This window comes from Grampus griseus (assembly GCF_964374135.1).
Source record: "Grampus griseus genome assembly, chromosome: 8".
Lineage (NCBI taxonomy): Eukaryota > Metazoa > Chordata > Mammalia > Artiodactyla > Delphinidae > Grampus > Grampus griseus.
This window is the reverse complement of record NC_139002.1, coordinates 71,923,326-71,945,732: the sequence shown is the minus strand read 5'-3', so window position 1 is coordinate 71,945,732 and position 22,407 is coordinate 71,923,326. Positions and strand designations below refer to the sequence as shown.

General features: G+C 50.9%; 1 protein-coding gene across 1 annotated transcript in view; it reads left to right on the top strand.

The window, feature by feature from the left end:
* Positions 1–504: 504 nt before the first annotated feature.
* Positions 505–22,407, top strand: part of PLEKHA7 (pleckstrin homology domain containing A7) — a gene marked incomplete at both ends in the record, with an annotated part of 207,139 nt that continues 185,236 nt past the window's right edge. The window contains 3 exons of the mRNA XM_082660876.1: positions 505–602; positions 719–795; positions 890–947. Coding sequence (XP_082517002.1) covers positions 520–602; positions 719–795; positions 890–947 — 218 coding nt within the window. The remainder of the gene's footprint in view (positions 603–718; positions 796–889; positions 948–22,407) is intronic.

Below are 22,407 nucleotides of genomic sequence, written 5' to 3'. Positions count from 1 at the left end.
AACTTTATTTTACAGAGGAAGAAACCGAGGCTCGGAGGGAATATGGAAGTAACCTGTTGAGGTTTACATGGTTCAGAAAGAAGTACAGTTCCTGGAGAGAGTTGTGTCGTGGGTGTCCGGTGGGGTTTACCGGCGCATTCGGGAAGCACCCTGTCTCACGAGTTGGCCCGCCGCGCCCCGAAGGCGGCCCCCGCCCTGCTCGAGTCTCGTGGCCTCAGGGGCCAAGGGGCGCGCGGCGGGCTGGGGGCGGGGAAGGCGCGGGGACAAAGGCCGCGGCTACCGCGCTGGGGCTGGCGGGTGCAGCGGCGAACTCCCGCGGCGGTGCCGGGACTCAACCTGGGCCCTGGCCGCCGCACGCCCGCGCCCCGAAGGGCCAGCGCCGCAATGGAGCGCCCGGGGGCGCAGTTCGGGCCCGCGCGGGCCGAGCCCGCCTGCACGCCGCCCGCACCGCCCCCTCTCCCGCCTCCGCCCCCTCCCTCCCTCCCCGCGGCGGCCGCGGCTACTCAGTGCGCGGCGAACATGGCGGCGGCGGTCGGGCGGGACACTTTACCTGAGCACTGGTCCTACGGCGTGTGCCGGGACGGCCGCGTCTTCTTCATCAAGTGCGGCGCGGGAAAGCGGGGACGCGGGCTGGGGCGCGGGCCGGGCGGGGGTGCGGGGCCGGGCGAGCGCCCCCAGAGCGGCGGCGGCGCTAACAGGTGCATCTCTCTCTCCGCAGCGACCAGCTCCGCTGCACAACCTGGCTACACCCGCGCACCGGGGAACCAGTCAACTCTGGCCACATGATCCGCTCAGGTGGGCGCCGGGCTGGTGGGGTGGGGCGCTCGGGGGAGGGGGTCGTGCGCCTGGGTGGCCCAAGTTTGACCGGACTTTTCTCGCGTTTCCACAGACCTGCCCCGCGGCTGGGAGGAGGGCTTCACGGAGGAGGGCGCCAGTTACTTCATCGAGTGAGTGACGGGGGCGCCGCGCCTTCACCTGTGCCTCGGGGTCCGACCCGTTTCCCGCCGCGCCGCCGCCCCCCCTCCTCCCGCGCGGGTCCGGCGAGTTGGCGCGCACTGCGCCGCGGCCGCACTCATGTGGGCTATTTTGTGCCTGAGTTGTGTGGCGGGCTCCAGGCGGAGGCGAGGCGGGGGCCGCATCTCCGCAGGGGGACCCGGGCGGGGGTCCGGTATCCGGCCCGATGCGGGCGCCGGGGCTTCAAACTGCGCCCGGGACGCGGCGATTGGGCGGGATTGGGGCGCTGGTGTGAGCGGTCGGACACACCTCCGCGCTGGGGTCTCGGGCTAAGCGGAGTCTGGCGGTTGCCGGGGCCGGGATGGCCCGGGGTGGGGAGAGCAGAAGTAGGGGTTCTGACTCGGGTCCAGCAACTGGGGTTGGGGAGGAGGGGGGGGTGGGGAAAGAGACGAATGGCATCTCGTCAGGGGGACTTTCTCTTCGGCCACGTTGTCCGGGATGGTGGTGGAAAATCGGCACCGCAGCCCCACTTCTCCAAAGCGCAGGCCTGCGGGGGAGCGATGGGGCTGGGGAGGGAACCGGTCAGCCAATAGCATTCCTCGAACACTAGGTGTCTTCAGCTGGCGCTTTACCGGGACTATCACTCCTGCCTCTGCTCGTCAATCACACTCCTGCCTCTGCTAGTCAGTCAGTGGCTTTTCCTCAAGCTCGGGAGCCTTGCCCCAGTCGTCAGGTACCCTAGACCTAGGTCTGTAGAAATGAAATCGAGGGGCAGTGAGTTAAGGCGCCGTCCTGACGCTAACACTAGTATAGTCTTTAATTTCCCTCTCTGGGCGTGTACCTGCGTTGCAGCGTTTCTCTGCAACCCTCTGCCTGCTCGCAGGTGAGCTCCATGAGGTCGGAAACTGCTTTTGATCCTTTGCCCCAGTGCCTGGCACAGAGTAGGCACTCGGTAAATGTTTGTTCACTGAATGAATAAACTAGGCAAAGGATAGAGGTTGGTGTATTTTGGGGGACTGTGAGTTAGAATTCCTTTCTTCACCAACTAAAACACTGCTAGTCAGTAGTGGAGCAGCATATTCGAAGCTCGGATGGTCCCAGAACATCCCAGAGCCTCCCTCCCGGTTTGGGCTCTGACAGGTGGTTGAAATCCTGATGGATGAGATTTATAGAAATGAGCCCTACCCCTGTGACTGTGGTTCTGCTCTCCTACCTCACATTTGTATTTGAGAGAGAAGTTGGGGAACTGGCTGGGACCTCAAACCTCTTGGTCAGTGGGCCTCTCTGGCTCATAACTGCATCCATTGATGTTATTAGATTTCTCCTGTGTACCACACATTGTTGTAAGCATTGGGACTACAGAAGTGAAGAGGCAGACACTGGTCGGCTGCTCAGGGAGCTTGCAATTGAGTGGGGGGGGAGGGGAGGAAGCAGAAAAATAAGGGAAAAAACAAACAGGAATAATGTCAGATAGTGGTAACTACTATGCAGAAAATTAAAATAAGGTGATGTGATAAGTAACTGGGTGGTTTGGTTGGATTGGGAGGTTAGTGTTGGTGTTTCTGAATAGGTGACATTTAAGGTAAAATTTGAATGACGAGAAAGAGCCATCCTTGTGTAGATGAGGTGGCAGAGCATTTCCAGAAGAGAGAAACTGCCAGTGGAAGGGCTTTAAGGCACGAAAGAGCTTGGAGTTCAAGGAGCAGAAAGGCGGGTGTGTCTGGAATGTGGTGAACAAGGGAGAAGGTGGCAGGAGAAGAGGTTACAGACAAGAGAGAGCTGAATGGTACAGAGCTTTGTGAGCCAGGGTAAGGAGTGACACAAATGATTTACTTTTTAATTTTTTTTTTGGCGGCTTGCAGGATCTTAGTTCCCCGACCAGGGATCGAACCTGGGCCCCGGCAGTGAAAGCTCTGAGTCCTAACCACTAGACCGGCAGGGAATTACCTGATTTACATTTTCAGAATGGTCTCTCTGCCTGTTCTAGAGTGGGCTGTAGGTGGGCAACTGTAGGGATAGTAGTAGGAGGCTGTTGCTGTAGTCCAGGCAAGCATCATTGATGGCCTGACTGAGGGTGGTAGGTAGCATCAGAGCTGGAGAGAAGTGGTCAGATTCAGGCTTGGTGACTGGGTTGCACTCTGCGAGAGAAGGAAAAGGGTCAGAGATGACTCCCAGGGGCTTGAGCACCTGAGTGGATGGTGTTTATATTGAGATGGGAAGGCCGGGAGGAGCAGATTTGGAGTGGGGGAGAGCGTGAGATCTTGTTGTGCTATGTTACATTGAGATGTGAATATATCAATTAGTCAGATGTGTGAATCTGAGCCCAGGAAAGAGAGAGGACTGGAGATATACATTTGGGTATTATAGGTGTTATTCAAGGCCACAGGATTAGATGAAATCACCTAAGAAAAGAGTGTAGACAGAAAAGATGACCTAAGCCTTGGGACAGAGCAGCATTTGGAGATTGGCAAAAGAGAAGGACTGAGAAGGTAGGAGAAAATCCAGGAGAATAAGGGCTCCCAGAAGCCTGAAGGACAAATCCTGAGTGGAACAGGTGGAAGAGAGCACATGGGGTAAGGAAATGGAGTCAGTAAGTATCGGTGGATATTTCAGGTGGTTTTGTTACAGAGTGAAGTTGAGGAACGAGCTGAGAACTGGAGAGGATGTACATTTGGAGGGGGGTGTCTTTTTTTAGAGGGAGATTGTAGAGCGTGTTTTGTTTGGATGGGAATTATCCAGAAGAGATGGAGAAATAGATGATGCAGGAAAGAGATGGGACAATTACTGGAGTAGTGTTTCAGAGAAGGTAGGAGGGAAGCATCCAGGGCTTAAGTCTCACTGGTCTCAGATGGGAACAGGGCATTTCATCCATTTGTGCAAAGGAAGGGGCTGAGTACCAGAGCTGATGTAAGGAGGTTGATAAGGTTGGTGAGGGGAGAGGTGGGTGTTCCTGTCTGATAGTTTCGGTCATTTTCATGAGGTACTAGGCAAAGTCTTGGGCTGGGGGACTTGAGGGGTGTGTAGAACTCTATAGGCCATAGTCACAGCCTCCCAACCTTCCTGTCTTTTGCTGACTCTTCTATGGTAACTGTGTGTCAAGTCCCTGGTGATCATCTTACAGCAAGCTCTGGCTCCCTACCCCCCAGGGCCTTGGCTGTGTCCTCCCAGGCCTAGGGGAAAGCAGTATGTGACAGTGTCCCCACGCTCAAAGGTGAACCATGTGGGGAAGCTGAGACCCTGTGGCCGCTGATTATACTTCCTACCTCCCGTGACAATTTCTTGAGAGACTTAAGGGTTTGGGAGTAATTGTTCTCCTTTTTCCTACATAAAACATGTTTTGCTTCACTCTGCTTTCTTAGATCTGCTACGAGCATTTCTGAGTGTTCAATTTTTTTTTTTTGGTCCTCCTCTAATAGGGCTCAGTTAGAGGGACAAAGCATTGGCACAGCTGCTTTTATTTTCCCCAGTGGATCCTCGGACCAGAGAGCTGTGTGAGGTTTTCAGGATGCATCAGTTGCTCCTGATATTTAGCAGGTGTTTGAATACTTTCCAGAGAAAAATTTCTTGAAGCAGAAAACCTTGAGCTAAGGCAGGTGGATTTTAGTTTTGATTTCTGCACTTTTGGTTCACTGTTGGATTAACTTGGGACAAAACATGGTTCTCCCAATTCTAGACTAGGTGATGCTGATATCTCCTAAGAAGACTTCCTGTACTTTAAAACTTCTTTACTTTCCCATGAGTCTCTTAGCCAGGTAACAAGTTATGATAATAATTGTGGGGCTTCCCTGGTGGCGCAGTGGATGGGAGTCCGCCTGCCGATGCAGGGGACACGGGTTCATGCCCCGGTCCGAGAGGATCCCACATGCCGCGGAGTGGCTGGGCCCGTGAGCCATGGCCGCTGGGCCTGTGCGTCCAGAGCCTGTGCTCCACAGCGGGAGAGGCCACCAACAGTGAGAGGCCCGCATACCGCAAAAAAAAAAAAAAAAAAAAAAAAATTGTGATAATAGTGTCATTAACAGCAACAGCAATAATAGTAGTAGCAATTATGTAATAGCTTCATCTTTCTGAGTCCTTGGAGAATGCCAGGAACTGTTTTATAGCTATTATCTGACTTAATTCTCACAACAACTTGATGAGGTAGGAACTGTTACTAGTCCCATTTTACCGATGTGGAATCTTGTATAATCCTGGGCATTCGGGCAGCAAAGGGCAGTTGGCTTTCTCCAGTACCTTTTCTTATCTGATCCTTCTAACAGTCCCTAGAAGCAGCAGATCAGGGATTACCCATTTTTCAGATGATGAAACTCAGGTTCACGGGGTTCAGTAATTTGGCCGAAGTGTTAGAGCTGGGACTAGACCGTAGGTCTTCATGGTCACCATGGTAGTGGTGGTGGCTCCTACCCCAGATCACAGGTGAGAGCCAGCGTTGATACTTGAAGGAGCCTTGTGTGCCACGTGCCACTGCTCCGAGTCAAGCTGACCAGGGCTCATGTGGCTGCACCTCTTCTTTGTTTTGCTGGGGATTGAAGTGCCTTGGAAGGGCAGCAGCCCTGGTGTCCTGTGCTGTCTGGTGGTGGTGCGTGTCTCTGATTAGTAAGAAGTGGAAGACGTTAATTTTTTTTTTTTTTTTGCACCGTGTGTCTATCAGGAACTTAGTTTCCTGACCAGGGATCAAACCCGTGCCCCCTGCAGTTGGAAGCATGGAGTCCTAACCACTGGACCTCCAGGGAATTCCCCATTATTACTTAGTAAAAACAGTTTGGCAGACACAGCCTTTTCAAACATAAAACCCATGAAGGAAAAGTTCTAGAAGAGGCCTTGGGAGCTAGAGTGTTACAGTGGGCTGGGCTTCAGGGTTTCATGAAACCCTGTGGGTTGGGTTCTCCCTACAGCAGGCTTTGACTAGATCTTGAGTCAATAAGGAGGATGAATGGCAGAGAGGAGGGGTCTTGCCTTCTCTGAGATTTTGGTGCCCAGCCCAGCACTGGGCACTGAGTAGGCATTTGGTATTTATTGAAGTAGATCAGGGGTATAGGGGAAACGGGGCAAGGTGAAGGAAGCAAAGCGGCCAGGAGCCACACCTGTCAAGGCTGGTGCCTGGCCCTCAGGCTTCTTGGATGTAGTTGCTTGGTGTCAAGAACAGCACTCAAAGTGGGAACCTGGCCTCCTTTGTCTTCTTCACCTTATAACCTCATGCTCTGCGTCTGGGGAACGGGACATCTGTTGGCCTTTGGACCAGGCCTCCCTCCCTCTCTGGTTGCCAGGCCTTGGTGTCTGCTGTAACTTGGCTCCAGGGTCCTGGTGGGAAACAGCTGACTGCACACGGTCTCTTCTAACTTTAAGTCCCCCTCAGTTTTAGCTTTGGAGCCTTTCAGGCCGTGCTGTGTAGGTGCCATTCTCTTTGTGGGTGCTGGAGTAAGGCTTGGAGTAAGGCCAGTTTCCCCTCCCCAGCCCTTTGGATCGCAGCAGATCCTGGGGCAGGACTGGCAACCTGATTTGCAGGACCCTGTGCAAAATGAAAGTAAAGGGTCTCTTGTTCAAAAAAAAAAAGGTGCCATTAAAGGTATTAAAGTAGGGCTTCCCTGGTGGCGCAGTGGTTAAGAGTCCGCCTGCCGATGCAGGGGACACGGGTTCGAGCCCTGGTTTGGAAAGATCCCACATGCCACAGAGCAACTAAGCCGTGAGCCACAACTACTGAGCCCGCGAGCCTAGAGGCTGTGCTCAGCAACAAGAGAAGCCACCACAGTGAGAAGCCTGCTTGCCCTAACTAGAGAAAGCCCGCACGCAGCAACGAAGACCCAATGCAGCCAAAAATAAATAAAATAAATAAATTTAAAAAAAAAAAGGTATTAAAGTGTAAAGTGCTTTCCTTTCTTCTGCTGGCTTTCCCTCAACTTGTTATGGCATTTCTATTTGCTATTTAATGTCATCCTAAGTTTAAAAGAATTAGAAATTTAAATTATTAGCATAAATCTTATGGTTCATCTGTGAACTGTGGAATATAAAGCTTTAAATGCAAACGTCAGGGCATTGACCTCATAGGCTGAATCACCACCATCATGTCTCACTCCGAGACACCACAGGGCGAGAGTGCCAGTGCTCAGGCCCCCTGGACAGGAGTGAGGAGCAGCAGTGCTGGGCAGTGCTTGGTGCTCCAGGGCACTGGGAGTGGGCAGTTAAGGACCCATCTTATGGAGGCAGGGAGTGGAGACCAGGCATGAACCAAGGCTTCAAGCCTCCTTCAGAAGGATTAGTCCTCTGGAATAATGCTGAATATCTAGAGTGTGTGTGTTTTTTTATTCTAAAAACCCATCGTTCAGTCTGCAAGGGAGAGAAGAGGAGTTAGGGAGTGAAGGCTCAACCAGGGGCGACAGAATGTCCAGGTGGGGACCCCAGATGGCCATAGGCACCAGGTGTAGAAGCCTGTGAATACTAGATGGCCCAGGAGGCTGCCCTCTTGAGGTTTAATTAAGCCATCATCCAAGGGACAGTCTTCCAGGGCACCCCAGGAAGAAATCTGTCCTGTCTGCCACATGTTCCTCCCCAGACAAATGTTGAACTTCATGGTAGTGAAATTTGTCTCGTAGTGTGCCAGCCTACTAATTCGAGTATTTGTCATCTTTCTCATTGAGGTGTTGCTGGGAACAGCAGTCCCAGCAACTTTATTTCAAACCAGAAAGCAGCAGTTCCACAAAGAATTTCTGGGAAACTAGCAGCTTACATCTATTTAGAAGGGAAATTCTGAAACCTCTTGTTGTTGAAGGTTAAGAAAAGGTTCTCCCAGCTTGGCAAGCCTTGGCCTAATCCCACACTTTATATTTCATTTCCTGTTTGTTTTATCAAGGGTGAAAACTGGCTCATGGATTGAAATGTTAGGTTCTGTGCGAAAGGAACAAGAGTGGTGTTGTGTAGAGAGCCGGAGGGAGGACTGAGAGCCATGATTTGTGCCACGGTCTCAAAACCAACCTAGAAAAGATCTGGGAAAACCTCTTTAAGACGAATGGTGGCAAGTTGCTTCTTAAGGCTCTTTTTTTCAGAGAAAGGACAGTGGGTGGGTGGTGAGAATGTGACCCCTGATTTGCATTGCAGTGCGTATGTGAAGACGGTGGGTGTAGGTATCATTCTCTTGATATTTACGGGAGTAAATTTTGGGCTTCCTAAATCGAGGACTTTGGGAAAAGGAGCTTATTTAAGAAAGCACTTCATGATATGAACTATTTGGTGATTTAGTGAGGTGCTTACTCTAGTTTTCTGTGTCTTCAGAAAAGAGCATGGGTTTGAGTCTTTTTTGCTCAGTGTAAGACAGCAGGATCTCAGCAGACTGGCAGGGTGTCTTAAGTAAATACTGGCAGAGGGAAAAGTATGGGGGAATATGGTTCTATTTGTCTGTTGTTTTTAAGTGGCTGTCAAAACATTTATTTCTCGATTTTCACAGCAACGAAGACCCAACGCAGCCAAAAATAAATAAATAAATTAAAGACAAAACCCAAAAAAACCCACTGTATAACCTTGTCCAACAACAGCTATGCTGTTCCAAGGCCATGGGTACCTTGTCCAGGCTGTCGGGACCTGGGGACCAAGGGCCCTGCGTAATGAGGTGTGAAAACGGCTCCTGGTTTGTCTCTTTCCTGGGCATTTAGAGGGCTGCACAGATGTCTGATCCTTAATCTGGGTGGCCACCTGGTTATCGGCTCTGACAGCTGAAGGACAGACATTGTCTGTTGCTGCCTGGGCCACAGATGTCAACAGTAATAATCTCCGTGGTGCTTGATTGTTGAAAAACACGTACGTTCTTTTTAGAAGCAGGTATTTTTATTATTGTCCTCATTTTACAGATCAAGCAAGCATTTGAGGCAGGGGGTGGGAGAAGGGTTAAAAGATCTTTTCAAGGCCAGAGCATCAGTGGAGGAGCTGGGACTTGAACCCAGGTCCTTTTGGCTACAAATTTGTGTACTGTTTCTATCATGGTGCGAGGTGTCTTCTGGCTCCCATTGCGCCTTTCCTTCTGTCCTGAATCCTCCCTTTACAGTCTGTTCCCCCAAAATGGTCCTCTGTACCTTTCCTGATGACCCTGAGGCAGACGCCCCCTTGGGCCTCCCTCAGAAAGTCCCCCGCAGGATAGAAGAATGATGGGCAGGGTAGATGGTTCCCAGGCAGGGCAGTGGGTTGGGTCCCTGGTGCTCTGGGGGAGTAGATCCCCCGACCTCCCCCCAGATGTCAGCTGACCACAGCTTAGGGGCTGATGAGCCTCTTAAGCCTGCTTAGAGCCAGGCTGCCTCTTTCAAGGTTCTGCCAGGAGAGTGTTTCCAGCGTCACAGTCAGTGTTCTCAGGGTTTTTCAGGGGCTTTTCCTGCCAAGGCAGAGCCCTCACCCTCTTGAGGTCTGACGGCGTGAGGTTAGCATATGCATTCTCTTCCAGGGGCTGCTGGCTACCTCCTGTGCCTCCTTGGAACACTGCAGCACGGGGAGGGCTTGGGGGGAGGTGGGCAGTGTGCTCGGGAGATGAAGGGGGCAGAGATCCCATTCCAGCCCTGTGCCTGGGCCCAGGCTGCACAGCCTCTTGTGTTCTCTCCCCTTGGGTGAAGTGAGAGATGAGACTATCTCCGACCCGGGAGGTGTGGAAGCAGAGCAGTATTTTAGGTTAATGCAGTTACCTCTGCAATAAGCCTGTCCTCTCCAAACCGAGTTTGGAGAGGATAGGTTCTGTGTGTGTCCACAGATTGCACCTTGCTGGAGGAGCATTTAACCACAGGCTGACCACAGGCTGGATGGCTTTTGATCCAGGTTTCATCTGGACTCTGATGAACATCTACTATATGCCAGTCTCCCCACTGGGTGATGTGGAGAGGAATGGAGGTCACTGCCCTCCAGCAGTGCCCAGTCCAAGAGAGGAGAGGGGTACTGGGTGGTTTCAGTGTGGGTGACTGGGGCTGGCAGCCTGAGGAGGGCGCCCTAGGGAGCTTCAGAGGGTGAGTGTGAGGAAGGCCAGGCAGCTGTGGAGCGGAGTGGTGGGCAGCCCGAGGCAGGAGAGGCCAGTGGAGGAAACGCGAAGGAGCTGGGGCTGAGGGTAGGTGTGTGCCTGTCTGCGTCCTGAAGAGGCTGGCACCGAGTTGAGCAGTAGGAACTTGACCTGGATACCGCACTTGACTAGTAGCTGGGCTTTAGAAGAGTGACGTAATTGGGGATTTTGCCTAGGGGTTCCCCAAATTCTACGTGTGAGGGGTGGTGCTGCGTGGGGGTTACAGAACACGGATTCTGGAGTTCGGGCGCCTGGGGTGACATCTTGGCTCTGCTGCCAGCTTGGGCAGGTCACTTAAACCTCTCTGTGTCTTCATCTGTAAAATGGGGGCAGTGACTGTACTGCCAACTCAGAACAGTGCCTGGCAAATCGTCCATGGTATAATAACTAGCATTTAACTATTAACCGTTGCCGCTCCCATAAAGGGAGCCTCCTCCCGTGGGGAAATGTGGCCCAATCAAAGGAGCTCGTTCTCCTGGGGGAAGTCTCCTGAGATCAGGCTAACAGGAGGCAGAATTGTGCTTTCTTGTTGAGACTTGTCTTTCAAAGGAAGCTGGGCACTAAATGGTTGTTGCTAAATGTCAAAGAAATGATTCCTCGAAGCCCTGTCTGGCTGTGTCCAACCTGAGAGAAAATGAGTATTTTTCTTGTACTTGCGTTTGACACATTTTCCAAATGGGCTGTTTTGATTTCTTCCCCATCCATCCCCTGCTGCCACCACCACCACCACCGGGCAGAGGGTTCCCAGGTGTTAGTATTAGTGTTTGCACTGCCTGGCCGGGCGTCTGAGCTCTTTGTTTTGGAAGCAATAACCCTGGTATCTGTCTTAAAACACTTGATGAGGGAGCAGGGAGGGTAGACACGAAGTAGAAGCTGTGTTCTGTGCTGAGGCATAACTTCTGGTGGTGGACTGGGAATCAGCGTTATTACAGGCTCCATGGGTGATTCTTACGGACCCTGAAGATGAAAACGTCTTGGAGCTTTAGTTCCCGATCTGTGTGGTGATGGCTGCGCTGCTTTCCTCCCAAGTGTTATATGAGAATTAAACGTGATGGCCCATCTGAAGCTCCCAGCATGCTGTTAGGCACATAGTAGGTGCTTAGGCCTCGTGAGCCCTTTCATTTAGAGAGGACGTCTGTCAGGATTCATTGGATGGAGCTTCGAGAAAGGCCTTGAGAGAGCGTCCGTGGGTACAGCTATCAGTAATGCCCAGCCCGTGACCCCAGTTAGATCCTGGAGAGCCAGGCTCCCTGGGACCTCTGGTTTCCTCTGTGGAGGCTGGGAATATGCTCTCCTCCCCTCTGCGCAGATGATGTTGTCAGCCCCCAAGTTGACAGTGTGGCTGGTCTTTTGGGTGACCATTGAGTGGGGACTGTGTCTGCCTGAGGGGTGGGCTAGCCATTACGCATCTCAGAACCCCATGACCACTTAGAGATCCTCCTGAGGGCAGAGGAGGGGCTGGGGTGAGGGGAGGGTTGTTCTGAGTGATTGACATTGATAGCCAGAGCAGGCAAGCAGCCGCAATTAAGTTGAGAAATGGGAATGCTTCTTCTGTGTGGGAGAAGAATAAATGTATCCTGGCAGACAGTCGTGATGATGAATCTTAGAGGAGTCTGGTGTTGCAGTCTTTCCTGAGCTGGTCCTGGGGAAGATGGGGTGGGGGCAGGATTGTGACTCAGTGCCGTGAACGGCTCACCAACTCCCTGGGGACAGTGTCAGGCACAGAGTCGCTGCTCAACCAAGTCAGTGTGGGTTTGTTGATCTGACGTTTGGCATGACCCTCTTGACGCTTGCAGGCACACAAGGAGAGAGGCTTGACTGGAGTTAGGAGTAAATTGGGGCTGTAAGTGAAGGGGTGAGGAGGGACACAAAGTCAGTGGTCAGGGTCCCAGGGAGGGCAAATCATTCCCTTGCCTGCCCATGAAAGTGTTTGGAAAGATTTCTCAACACATTTTGACCTGGGGATTTTAAAAAAATAGACACATGGATGCTGTGAAGCTAAATAGCTATAATCCCTGTACCCATTAATGTATTTCTAAGCAGAATTGGCGGTACCTGAAATTACATCCATTTACCGAGGCTTTGAATAATTACATTCTTTTTTAGCGCTGGTGTGTAGGTGGGAGCTGGAGAGAGCTCGCTCCGCCTCTGCTTCGACTTTTCCCCGGCCCTCCTCACCTGAAAATGCATGAATGTGTTGGTGTGTTTGGCACCATATGGTTTCTAAAACTCTGGGCGGGTGATATTAGTTCTTTGGGGGAGGGAAGAATAATTGGCTTCCTAGTCTGTGAATGGATAGATAATTTAAATTAGAATCTAAAACACACTCTTTTTATTTCAAAAACTCCATGTGTCTGAGGAGCACAGTGAGTTAAGATACAGTAATCGTGTTGTGCAGTGACCTTGCTGGGCCTTTTGAGTCTGCTCCTCGGGGCAGGGAGGACCTGGTTGGTGCTGGATTGCCTCCTTGAGTTCGTGGAAGGGTTTGAGAATTCTTTTTTTCTTTAAGGCCTTTGTTGGATTTTCCTTGGTTTTCGGGTACAGTAAGCTGAGTGCTGGGGCGGGGGGACTGTCACAGTGAGAAGCCGGTTGCTTTTGTTGAGTCCTCATTTACTTGTTTGTTGTATAAATGTTTATCTAGTGCACACTGTGTGCGCTGTTCTAGGGGCTTAACAGATGTGGGCTCATATAACCCTCGTACCAACCCTATGAGGCAGGTCCTGTTATGATCCTCACTTTATAGATGAGGGAGGTTACGGAACTCTCGGAACAGGTGTTAGGTGGCAGGGGTGGGATCAACCCCAACTGTCCTTATTTGGGGTCCTCATGGTCCCTTTGTGCCCTGCTTGGCCTGTCTCCACCACATTCCATGGTGGGCCGTGCTGTGGAGACTGGCTCCATTTTGTTTCAGGGAAAAGCTCTAGCTTCACACACGTCACTGAGGGACTGTGGCCAGGGAGAGAGAGGCAACGATGTGGTCTGAGCTGTTGGCCTAGGACTCAACTGGGAGCAAACCGTGTCAGGCCTTCTGTTGCGTCAGCTCCTGGACAGAGCCCTGGCTGGTCTGGTAGGAATTATCCCCACCCTGCCCTAACACACGGTACATCCAATTGTAGAGAGCCCCCTGGACTTTGCAGTGGTCCCTCCCAGAGGGGGTGTGCCTGGAAATGGCTCTTACAGACTCTGTCCAGAGGACCATATCCTGAGCTCATAGATTGGCTGAGGCAGGCCCCCAGGTCTTCACCATCTTTCTCTGCCCAGAGTGCCAGTGATAGAGGAAAGCCACGGGCTGGTTAGGTTCCCCTGCTCCCTGAGCCGCTCCTCCTCTCCTCTCTTGCAGGAGCATGGGGTCTAGGAGAGGAAACAGATCCTTTTAACCAAAAGCCTTTCCTTTGGACCTGACTCCTTTTAGGGATGGACACCTCCCTCCCCTAGTCCCATCCAAAGTGGAAAGAAGATTTTGAAAATCAGCTCCTCTTCATAGTGAAAAGGTTTGGCCTTTTGAGGAGAGTTAGCATGAAAACCTCACATCTAGTACTTTCCTGCAGCCTCCGGGTTATTGCTCAGGCCCCTGTCCTCGGACATTCCTAGTGGGAGGAGAGGGAGGCAGTCTGTGGGCTGAAGCAGGGAAAAGGTGACTGGCGACCCATAGTCACCTCAGGGTTATTGTAAGTGGGGTGGTGATGGGAGCACTGGCCACCTGGGGGAGGGAGCAGAAATGTCCTTGGCTCACAAGCAGAGCCTCTGGGCAGGGCAATCTCCCTGGGTTCTGACAGATCCACAACGGACCCATGCTTGTGTGACGTGAGAAAAGGACCTGGTAGCTCGGCCTACTTCCCGCCGCAGATTGATACCTCCCCCTCCCCCCTCCCCCCCAACCCTGCCCCTCTGAACCTTTCGGGATCTGGATGTGGCCTCAGGCCTATTCCCCTCCCAGCCCTGGCTGCACCTGCCTGCGGTGTTGTTAGCAGGTGGGATAGGCGGAGGGACCACCTCCCTGAGTGCTGATGCTTCCATTTGGACTCAGGCTCACATACAGTTCAGCTGTTCCACTCCAGGCTTCAGATAGGGCAGCTCTGGGGTCGTGGGCGAGTGCACAGGCAGCCCAACTTTGTGGTCACGTCGTTTTATTTAACCTCTAAATAAAATGGGGCAAGCGCTGGCATCTGCCCCATGGGCTTTTTGCACTGGTTGCATGAGAATAATACATGTAAAGTACTCAATCCCCGGAACATTTTAGAGTTCGATCAATTTTAGCAAGTATTTCCATTAACAGTGGGTATTTTGTCTTTTTTTCTGTAGTGAAAAAAAGACAAAATACCCAGGTCCAGGCGTATTTGGGCGATTCCTTGACTTACATCCCGCAGGGGCTCTTGTCTTGTGATATACACAGAGGGTACCTGTGGGTACTGCCTAGCTCAGATTCTCAGTTATGGGCATTTTCTCATAGAGGGCATTGAACAGCTTGATGTATTTTGCCCAAGGGGTTGAAAATGGCCCACTCTACTTGCTGGTTTTAACCATAGCTGCACCCTAATTATGACCGTGGCTGTTACAGCTTATGGGTTTAGGCAGTTCAGATATAGTTGCAGCAAAGGTTGTGTCTGACCCGGACCCTGGCTTGCTTCCCCAGGGCAAGGGGAAAAACAGCTCCCGTGATAATGGAAAAATGGAGAGGGGAGGCAAGATTCAGTTTAGTATTTCTGTGTCCACTTTTGCTGTGTGCTTGGCACCATACTTGTTGTACTCTGGGGGATATCAGGGAGCTGGCGAAACAAGATGTCCACACAGTTTCAGGCCATAGGATGGTCAGGTGGTGTGTGATTAAGTGTCAGGTAAGTAGTACTGGTACAGCATGGAGAGGAGCGTCTAGGAGGAAATAATTCAGTAGCTGGATGAGTCAGGGAAGACTGAGGGGTCTTGTGAGCTGGACTGGGTGGGGATGAGAGGAGGAGTGGGTGCCTCAGGCAGGGGGACCAGCGTTCATTATGGGGGGGGCGGACCCTTCATTTAGCAGACCTTTACTGAGCTCTCAGTGTGTGCCAAGCACCAGCCTGGGCACTGTGGATACCAAAATGGGTAAAGCAGAGTAGAGGAAACAGTTTTGGGAGGCAGAAAGGCCCAGTGGTTGGGAGCATGGTCTAGCACAAGATAGCCTGGGTTTGAATCCCAGCCCTACCACTTACTAGCTTGTGGATCCTGAGCAAATTATGTAATATGGTGGGGCTTCCCCGGTGGCGCAGTGGTTAAGAGTCCGCCTGCCAATGCAGGGGACACGGGTTTGAGCCCTGGTCTGGGAAGATCCCACATGCCGCGGAGCAACTGGACCCATGCGCCACAACTACTGAGCCTGCGCTCTAGAGCCTGCAAGCCACAACTACTGAAGCCTGTGTGCCACAGCTACTGAAGCCCACACGCCTAGAGCCCGTGCTCCGCAACAAGAGAAGCCACCACAATGAGAGGCCCGCGCACCACAGCGAAGAGTGGCCCCCGCTCTCAGCAACTAGAGAAAACCCGCGTGCAGCAGCGAAGACCCAATGTAGCCAAAAATTAAATAAATGAATAAATAAATTTATTAAAAAAATTATGTAATATGGAGCCTCAGTTTCTTCCTCTGTGAAATGGGGATAATAATAATTGTGGTGGAGATTAAATGAATTAACATTAAGTACTCAGAATAGTCTTGAATGAAGTACTCTTTTTTATAAATTTATTTTAATTAATTTATTTATTTTTGGCTGCATTGGGTCTTCGTTGCTGTGCGCGGGCTTCTCTAGTTGTGGCGAGTGGGGGCTACTCTTTGTTGCGGTGTGCGGGCTTCTCATTGCGGTGGCTTCTCGTTGCGGAGCACGGGCTCTAAGCGTGAGGGCTTCAGTAGTTGTGGCTTGCGGGCTCTAGAGCGCAAGCTCAGAAGTTGTGGCGCACAGGCTTAGTTGCTCCGTGGCATGTGGGATCTTCCCGGACCAGGGCTCTAACCCGTGTTCCCTGCGTTGGCAGGTGGATTCTTAACCATTGCGCCAGCAGGGAAGTCCCTTGAATAAAGTATTCTTGAGTGTTCACTATTATTATCACTAGAATATGAGCTCCATGAGGGCAGGCATTTTCTCTGTTGTGTTCACTGGTATATCGCTGGCTCTCAGGAGGTATCTGGTACATGGTAGGCATTCAGTTAAGGAATCAAAGTGCCATTGGTGTCCTCAAGGAGCTTAGGAGCCTGTTCTCTGGTGGGGACACAGATGTCAACACCTAGAGGATACTGTGCAAATGACTTGATAAAGGAAGCATGGGGATTAGAGGGGCACTTAGAGGGGTGGCCAGGGAAGGCTTCCTGGGGGGGGTGGGAGGAGCCTGAGCTGGACCTTGGAAAACAAGCAGGAATTTGTTGGGTGGTGAAAGAGAGTTTGGATGTTCAAGGGAGAGGAAGCAGCATGGGCAGAGCTAGGTGAGAACATGGCATGTTCAAGGACATTGAGAGAGGAAGGAGGCTGCAGGAAGGGCTGCTTAGAGGAGCTGGGGCATCATCGTGAGGGTGGTGTGGATCTGGGCTTAAGGAGGGGTGTGACGGAGCCCCCGGGGTTGTGAGGGAGGAAGGTGAGATATCCTGGGTGTGCTGGTCACTCTCCCAAACTCTGGCTCAGGAGTCCAGAGAGGTGGGGCTGGAGGAAGTAGGTTGAAGCCTGCAAGACATCCCACCTGGCAGGTGAGGGCTTGGCCTCCAGAGGAGGAGACGCTGGGAAACCCACACCACTGCCTGGCAGCACTCCTGCCTTAAAATAGAAAGAGATGGAGATAAAGAGTGAGTGGTGGTGTGAGTGTCCAAGTGGTGACCTAGTTAAAACCTGACCCCCTGGAAGTGCGAGAGCCACCCTCACCCTCGCTCAAACGCCGGGGCCTTCTAAGGGACAGCTGCCAAGGGCGGCCTTGCCCTCCTTACCTCGTCCCTCCTCAGCCTGTGCTGTGTGCAGAAGTCCTGTCGCCAGGTGGCCTCGGCCCCATCCCACCGACAGAGGAAGTCCGGTTCGCAGGCCCGTGTGCTTCTGGGAAAGGGTACGGGGGCTGAGAGTAAGAGAAGTAAGGGGATGAAAATAGGTTAGTGGACTCAGGTTAATGGGACTAAATGTAACAACAAATAAAGAAGACTTGGAGGAAAAACTCTTCATATTTAGGCTTTTGTTCTCCACAGTGCATCATAATTCTTCACAGACTTAACTATCTGACAGACAGTAACACCCTTTACTCCCTCGTTCCTTCTCCTTCCCAACTTCCTTAAATCCCACCCAGAGACAGTAGAAAAGAGGAAAATGGAGAAGGCTTTCAATTTTCTCCTAGGCCCTCTGCCTCATTTTTCTTTGGTCCGTCCTGATTTCTCTGAGGCCTTCAGGACTTATTTCTGTGGTTGATGATTTATATGCAGGATCTGCTGAAGGTCCTTGCGCAGGACTTTTAAACTTTAACTGAGGTTGTGGGTATGATGGAAATTGTGTGGAAATGACATTGCAGGCCTGTGAGGTGGAACCGTCTAACCGTGGCCCCTGGTGTTGTTTTTCGGGTCTGCAGTCCTGAGTCAGGAGCGTGCCCCAGGCTTGTTTCTGTAACCACAGAACAACCACTTCTTCGGCACCTACTGTGTGCTCACTGGTCCTTCATCTGAACGGCTCTGGGAGGTCCGTGCCACCAGCAGGGAGAACCTCCAGAACTGAGAGAGCAAAAGCCTCCATGGATGACCCACAGGTGCTGGCTGTTTCTGGTGGATTGGAGCCCGAGGCCACGTTTAAAATTGCTGGGAACTTTGATCCTGTAGGAATGGGCTCCCGGTACTCAGAGCCTGACAGGAATGTGGCACGAGGGAGTGCGAGCCAAGGAAGTTGGATCACCTCAAACCACCTAAGGGTTCCCATCTCACACAGAGAATCCAGGGTCCTCACAGTGACCCTTGAGGCCCTGTGTCGTTTGCTCCCCCCCGAACCCCATCACCTCATTTCCTCCTGTTCTCCCTGACACTCTGCTCCAGGCACGGTGGCCTCCTTGCTGTTCCTCAAACGCGTGAGCACAACCAGCTGTGGGGCCTTTGCACTCACTGTTCCCTCTGTCTGGGATGTTTTCCTTCAGATATTCCCACAGCCTACTGCTCCCTCACTTTTTTCAAGTCTCTGCTCAGGTGTCACCCCTTCAAGGTGGGCTTTCTTTTTTTTTTTTTAATTTATTTTATTTTTGGTTGCATTGGGTCTTCGTTGCTGTGCACAGGCTTTCTCTAGTTGTGTCGAGCGGCGGCTACTCTTTGTTACGGTGTGTGGGCTTCTTACAGTGGTGGCTTCTCTGGTTGTGGAGCACAGGCTCTAGGTGCGTGGGCTTCAGTAGTTGTGGCTCGCAGGCTCAGTAGTTGCGGTTCCCAGGCTTTAGAGCGCAGGCTCAGTAGTTGTGGCTCACGGGCTTAGTTGGTCCATGGCATGTGGGATCTTTCCGTAACAGGGATCGAAACTGTGTCCTCCACATTGGCAGGCGGATTCTTAACCACTGTGCCAAGGTGGCCTTTCTTGACTCCTCTCTCCCAGCACAATCTATTTCCTTAACCCTACTTTCTTTTTTTCTTTTTTTAGAATTCTCAACTCGACCCAGACATATTACAATTTTAACTTGTTTAGTTGCCTCCCACTAGAATTTTTTTTTAACATCTTTATTGGAGTATAATTGCTTTACAATGGTGTGTTAGTTTCTGCTGTATAACAAAGTGAATCAGCTATACATATACATGTATCCCCATATCTCCTCCCTCTTGCGTCTCCCTCCCGCCCTCCCTATCCCACCCCTCTAGGTGGTCACAAAACACCCAGCTGATCTCCCTGTGCTATTGGCTGCTTCTGTTTTACATTTGGTAGTGTGTATATGTCCATGCCAATCTCTCACTTCGTCCCAGCTTACCCTTCCCCCTCCCCTTGTCCTCAAGTCCATTCTCCACATCTGCGTCTTTATTCCTGTTCTGCCCCTAGGTTCTTCAGAACCTTTTTTTTAGATTCCATATATATGTGTTAGCATACGGTATTTGTTTTTCTCTTTCTGACTTACTTCACTCTGTATGACAGACTCTGGGTCCACCCACCTCACTACAAATAACTCAATTTTGTTTCTTTTTATGGCTGAGTAATATTCCATTGTATATATGTGCCACATCTTCTTTATCCATTCATCTGTCGATGGACACTTAGGTTGCTTCCATGTCCTGGCTATTGTAAATAGAGCTGCAATGAGCATTGTGGTACATGACTCCTTTGAATTATGGTTTTATCAGGGTATATGCCCAGTAGTCCCACTAGAATTTGACGTCCGTGATGACACAGAATAGTGCCTGTTTTGTTCAAGGCTGTACCTCTAGTGCCTAGAATAGTGGTTGGAACAAGTAGGTGTTCAGAAAATAGGTTTTTTAGCTTGATGAGGTATGATTGACAAATAAAAATTGTATATATTTAAGATGTATTACTTGGCATTTTGATATACATGCACATTGTGAAATGATCACGACAATCGAGGTAGTTAACACATGCATCACTTTACATGGTTACTTTTTCTTGTGTGTGTGGTGAGAGAAAATAAGTGTTGGATGAATTTATTAAATGGTTCACTGAACTCTGTGATAGTCTTTCCTTGGGACTCTGCCTGAAAAGCCCGTCAGCCACTGAGTGGTGCCTCCCTGCTATGGCCTGAGAGGCACAGGCCTTGGGTGCTCTGTCTCGGGTGTCCCCAGAGACAGTGTGGGGACCACATGGCGTCCTTATTTGTCTCCATGCTGGCTTCCAGTCACCCCTTCTGGGGAATCATCTGAAAATAGACATTTTCTATTATGCCTGTCTACATTGACCACGGGGAATTAAAATGGGTTGGCTTACCAACTAACCATGAGGGGTATTTGAATGCCCTTTGAGTTCTCAAAGCCATACAAATACTTATGGTGGCCGGAGGAGATGGTGTCCATCTCTCGACGTTCTCCCTGCAGAGTTGGAGCTGAGCTATGCCCAGGAAAACAGTCTGATTCAGGGCTCAGGATGTAATAGACTGGAAGGAAAGAAACCGAGGTTCAGTGAACACCTGTTGTTTGTAGCACGTGGTCGCAATGGTTATTTCACTCTTAACCATGTTCCAACCTCGAGGTTGATGATTGAGTGCCCCTATGATGGATGGGGGAATTTAAGGCTCAGAAATGATGTAATCAAGGCTCTCACTGACTCCAGAGCCTTGGGAATAACTAGGAAAGACTCTAGAGGGGAACTCACAACCAGGCTGTAAAAAACTGTTAGCATATGAGTCACAGGGGCAGTGTGGCATTAAGCAGTGGCACAGATGGAGAGACAGGAATGCTCTATCAGGTGTGGCTTGGATGGTTTTAAGACAGCCTGTTGAATATGAACAGATATTTTTTTTCTCCCATTATTAATTACCTGAGAATAGGGAGAAGATATTTTTAATGAAGCCCCAGCAATCTGGGTCTGGAGAAACCCTGGCACCAGCCTTCTCCCCACATAGGACCTGTGCATCCTGGGGTCACCAGGGACCATCCCAAACAATGCCCATATGAGTACATGCAGCTCAGCCTGGCTCTGGGAGCAGCTTAGAGCAAACCTCACCAGTCTTTGAGATTTTGTGGTTGGGAAGGCAGAACTTTGTTATATCCTGGGTAGGGGAGGAGCCTGAGGAAAGAATGGGGACTGTGCAATGGGCTTCCCTGTTTTAGGGGGAGTGGGAAGTGCTGGCATGATTCAGTATCTTAAAGCCCTTATGAAATAAATGCTTCTTGCTACCCAGCCCATGCTGGTGAGATTAGAGAAAGGGCCTGCCTTCTTGATATTAGTTCAGTTAATTTGTTCATGTAATCATTTGTTTATCAGCATTTATTAGCTCCTACTCTGCACCAGGTGGCACCATGCCAGATTCTGGGGCTACAAAGACAAAGATGTCGTCAAGGAATTTACAGTCCAGTGCAGGGAGAAAGACAAACCAAGGATGATATTCAGCATGGAAAGGCCGTGGGACAAAGAAAACAGGGTGAGGCTGGAGCATGGTGACCAAGGCCACAAAGCTTTGGGTTGGCAGGCTTGGTTTGACCCAACCAGTTACTTGACCTTGGGCAAGCTCTTGTTCTTGGCTAGGTGCTTACATACTTTATCTTATTTATTCCTAAAATCGGACTGCTGAGGTAAAAATATTCCTCCATTTTGTAGCTGAGGAAATTGAAATTTGGAGGGGGTGAGTAATTTGTCTGGGTCACTTAGTAAATAAGTGGCAGGACCAGGATTCCAACCCAGGTCTGACTCCAAAGTTCCCGCGCTTTCTGCTCTATCCAGCTGAGGAGAATGAGTTTCGTCCATGCCCCAGCACAGCCAGGGTCCTCTTGGAGATGCAGCTCTAGGCAAAGGGGTTTATTGACCGTGGACTCCATAGGAGTCTACGGGATGATGTGACCAGCCAGGATGCTAATTTTGTTTTAGCCTGCATTAATGGAAGTATAGTGCTCATGACATGGGAGATGGTGGTGCTGCCCTGCTTGGGGGATATCACAGATGGAGTATTGGGGTCCCTTCTGAGATCACCCTTTTAAGAGGGATGTGACTAGATTAAGCCCTTCTGGCTGTGATGGGCACTGGAAACCTTGTCTCCTGAAGAACATCTTCAGGAACTGGGGGTGTTTCATGTGGGGAAGAGGAAACCCACAGGAAAATGGGGGCTGGCTGCAAATATCCGAAGGGCTGTCGCGTAGAAGAGTCTTATTCTCTGGGAAAGCTACAGAGAAAGGTTTTGGCTCCAGGTTTATAACAGAACCGTCTAACGTATCTCAGGATGTAGTGAGATACTGTCGCCAGAGGTAATCAAGCACAGATGGAAGCAGTGGAGGGTATGGACTAAATGCCCTCTATCATTCCTCTGCCCAGAGCCCCTGACTGTGGCTGTGTCTCTGCTGTTCTGGGTATGGGTCCTGGAGGGGATACAGAAGGGAAGGGTTTAGATTGTATCTCTCCCAAACCCAGATCTCCTCAGCAGACTCCAGGGTTGTATGTGCCTCCAGGGGTGGTGGAGCAAACACAGGGTTAGAATCAGAATTAGAAGACCTGGGTTTGAACCTTGGCTCAGCCCCTTATGACTGTGTGACCTTGAACATGCCTTTGCTCTCTGTAAAGGGGATCATGTCAGGCCCTCACCTGTTGGCCTTTTATCAGGTAGTGAGTGAGAAAATGCTTTGTCAAGGAGAGAGGGTTCAAACACTGGTTGTTAATGGGTGCAGCTCTGGTCACCAGGAGTGTAATCAACTTCAAGGAGCTTGGCCGTTCCGTGTCTGGGAAACTTCACGCAGTGGTGATCGAGGACTTGTTAGGTGAGGTGCTTTGGAGAACTGACTCCAGGTTTGTGCGGAGCCCTGTGAAATATTTTGTGATAAAGTGAATTCCCTA